Below are 2277 nucleotides of genomic sequence, written 5' to 3'. Positions count from 1 at the left end.
CACACACACACACACACACACACACACACACACAGACACACACACAGTGGAAAGTATAATATTGCACAGTAAAAATTAAAATGCCATCAGAATAGAATAAACTCAAAGTTTTAAGGTAATGAAAGTGAAAAAGTGTTGCTGTAAACAGGTATCCGAGGGAAAAACACTGTCTTTTATGTGTGACTCCAGTAGTGTGTTCTGTATGTCTGTTACATCTTGACTTTTTTCTGCGTTTTTTCACTGTGTGACAGCACATGCAGTGCTGAGGAGAATCTTTACGCAAGAGAGGGTCAAAGAAAATTGCCTTTTGAGAGGTGCAGCAGTACTGAGCTACCTGTGTGTATTCGTGAAGTTGTCAGTGGGGTGGGGGGTGGAGACTGAAGGCTTGTTCTATGCCACCGGCCAAGACTAGGCTGTTCAGTCTCCGTCTGTCAGCAGGTGCCGTCAGAGAAACCCGAGTCACACACCAATTGTTTTCATGTGGCAGAAAGTTTAGGAAAGTGTGAGCGGAGAGGAGAAAGAGTCTGCGTGTGCAGATATCGCCTCACCTCCTTCAACGCATTTCTCAGGTGGCTTGGCTTTCTTGGCGAGGCGAGGGTCTAGCCAGGTGGTGGTCTTGGCGTTGTGACTATAAATACAAAACAGAGACGGGTATTTTCGTGCAGAAGAAACAAAAATTTAGGATTGACAACTGCGCGGTCAGGTCGCTCAAGCTAACAGCAAAAAAAATGTGGCAAGCATTTCATCTTTTGCAAACAGATATATCGTTACTGAAACAATGTTTGGAAAAAGGAAGAGAAAGAAGGAGAAGAAGAGATAAATATGAGCAGCCCGGAAAGGAGAAACTGGGCAGTTACACAGATCATAAAGAGCAGAGCTTGAGAGAGCAGGTCAAGGGTGGTGCGCTCCATTTGGCCGGCAGTTTCTCTGCCTGGCAGAATGAGCTATTGATTTAGTAGCAAACAGGAACACCTGGCTCTCTCAGCGGCTCGGCACTGGCTGCTTGACACACTACTGGTAAACAGTGATGGCCTGCTGCTTTTAGTGCCAGCCAACAAACCCCACATCAAACACAGGGGGAAAAAATTGGATAGGAAATTTAATTGAGAAAAATGTAGCTACCACTGCAACGGACACAGGAAACCTTCTTGTTTAGCACTTCGTTCGGAGCAAAGGAAAGTTCTGTATAGAGAACAAAAAGCTGCCAGAACTTTTAACAAGGGTAGAAAAACAAACATGGCTGTGGAACCGGTAGAACAGGGAGCAGAGTTAGGGAGGTGTTATACGAGTAGAATGAAACCAAAACAAAGCAGCAGTAGTAGAAAGACGACTTACTCTATAAAGTAAACCATTCCAGTTTCTGTGTAGGCCATCTCCCAGTTTTTAGGTAAAGGCTCCTGACTTTCATCCAGTGTATTCCAGACACGGAGATCCACGGGCCCCGGCGAATGGCTGTAGCTGGGCACCAWCCTCCTCCACTCCAGCTTGTCCTTGTGCTCTGTGGCCCGGCACGAAGACAGGGATGGCGGCACAGAGCGCGGGATAGGAAAGGGTTGAGAGTAAGAGTGTGGGAGATGATAGAAGGAGAAGGAGACAGGAGGTGAGACTGAGGCATCATTAGAGCTCCTCTGGGCTCCTTGCATTTCTCCCCGTCGCTGCTGCTCGAGCTGCTTTACTCCTGTACTCTGTGTGGCCGGTTACATCAACAGGAGTTATAGGGATTGGGAGAGGGAGGGCGAGACAGAGAGAGAGAGAGAGGGGGAGAGAGAGAGGGAGAGAAAGCAAGAGAGATGCAGACTGGAAGAGGAAGAAAGCCCTGCATTTGCCATGTGATTTGCATGTCAAATGTAAAATGTAAATGGACTTTATTTGTCATCAATGCCTGTTCCCATACAATGATGTAATTTGTGCTCTGTATTTGATCTGTCACAYGTGAGAAACACCCAAGTGGGGCAGCGATCCCTGGGAGCAGTTGGGGTTTAGGTGTCCTGCTCAAGGACACCACGACATGTGGGCATGGCGGGGAGTCAAACCTGTGACTTTCTGATCCCTAATCGGCTTCCCTACCCCACTACACCATAGCTTACCCCCTTTTTTTGTTTGTTTGTTTTTGTTTTTTTTTAAAGTAAATGTCAACAACATTTGTATTTCCTCCAATGAAAGGGCAAGAATAGAGTGCCACCACACAGCACTGTTAGCTTCACACTGTTGCTTTGCGTGTGTATGAGCATGTGCATTTGCGCAATCTTGATGTGTGTGTGTGTGTGTGTGTGTGTG

At 46.7% G+C, this 2277-nt stretch overlaps 1 protein-coding gene across 1 annotated transcript in view; it reads right to left on the bottom strand.

Annotated features, from left to right (window-relative positions):
* The window catches only part of LOC106530164 (membrane-associated guanylate kinase, WW and PDZ domain-containing protein 3), a gene marked incomplete in the record, with an annotated part of 125785 nt that overhangs the window by 60853 nt on the left and 62655 nt on the right, over positions 1–2277 (bottom strand). The window contains 2 exon segments of the mRNA XM_014025745.1: positions 549–628; positions 1336–1498. Of these exon segments, the coding sequence (XP_013881199.1) occupies positions 549–628; positions 1336–1498 (243 nt within the window).

Source organism: Austrofundulus limnaeus, unplaced genomic scaffold (genome assembly GCF_001266775.1).
Source record: "Austrofundulus limnaeus strain Quisiro unplaced genomic scaffold, Austrofundulus_limnaeus-1.0 Scaffold496, whole genome shotgun sequence".
NCBI classification, from domain to species: Eukaryota; Metazoa; Chordata; class Actinopteri; order Cyprinodontiformes; family Rivulidae; genus Austrofundulus; species Austrofundulus limnaeus.
This window is presented reverse-complemented; position numbering and strand designations above follow the sequence as displayed.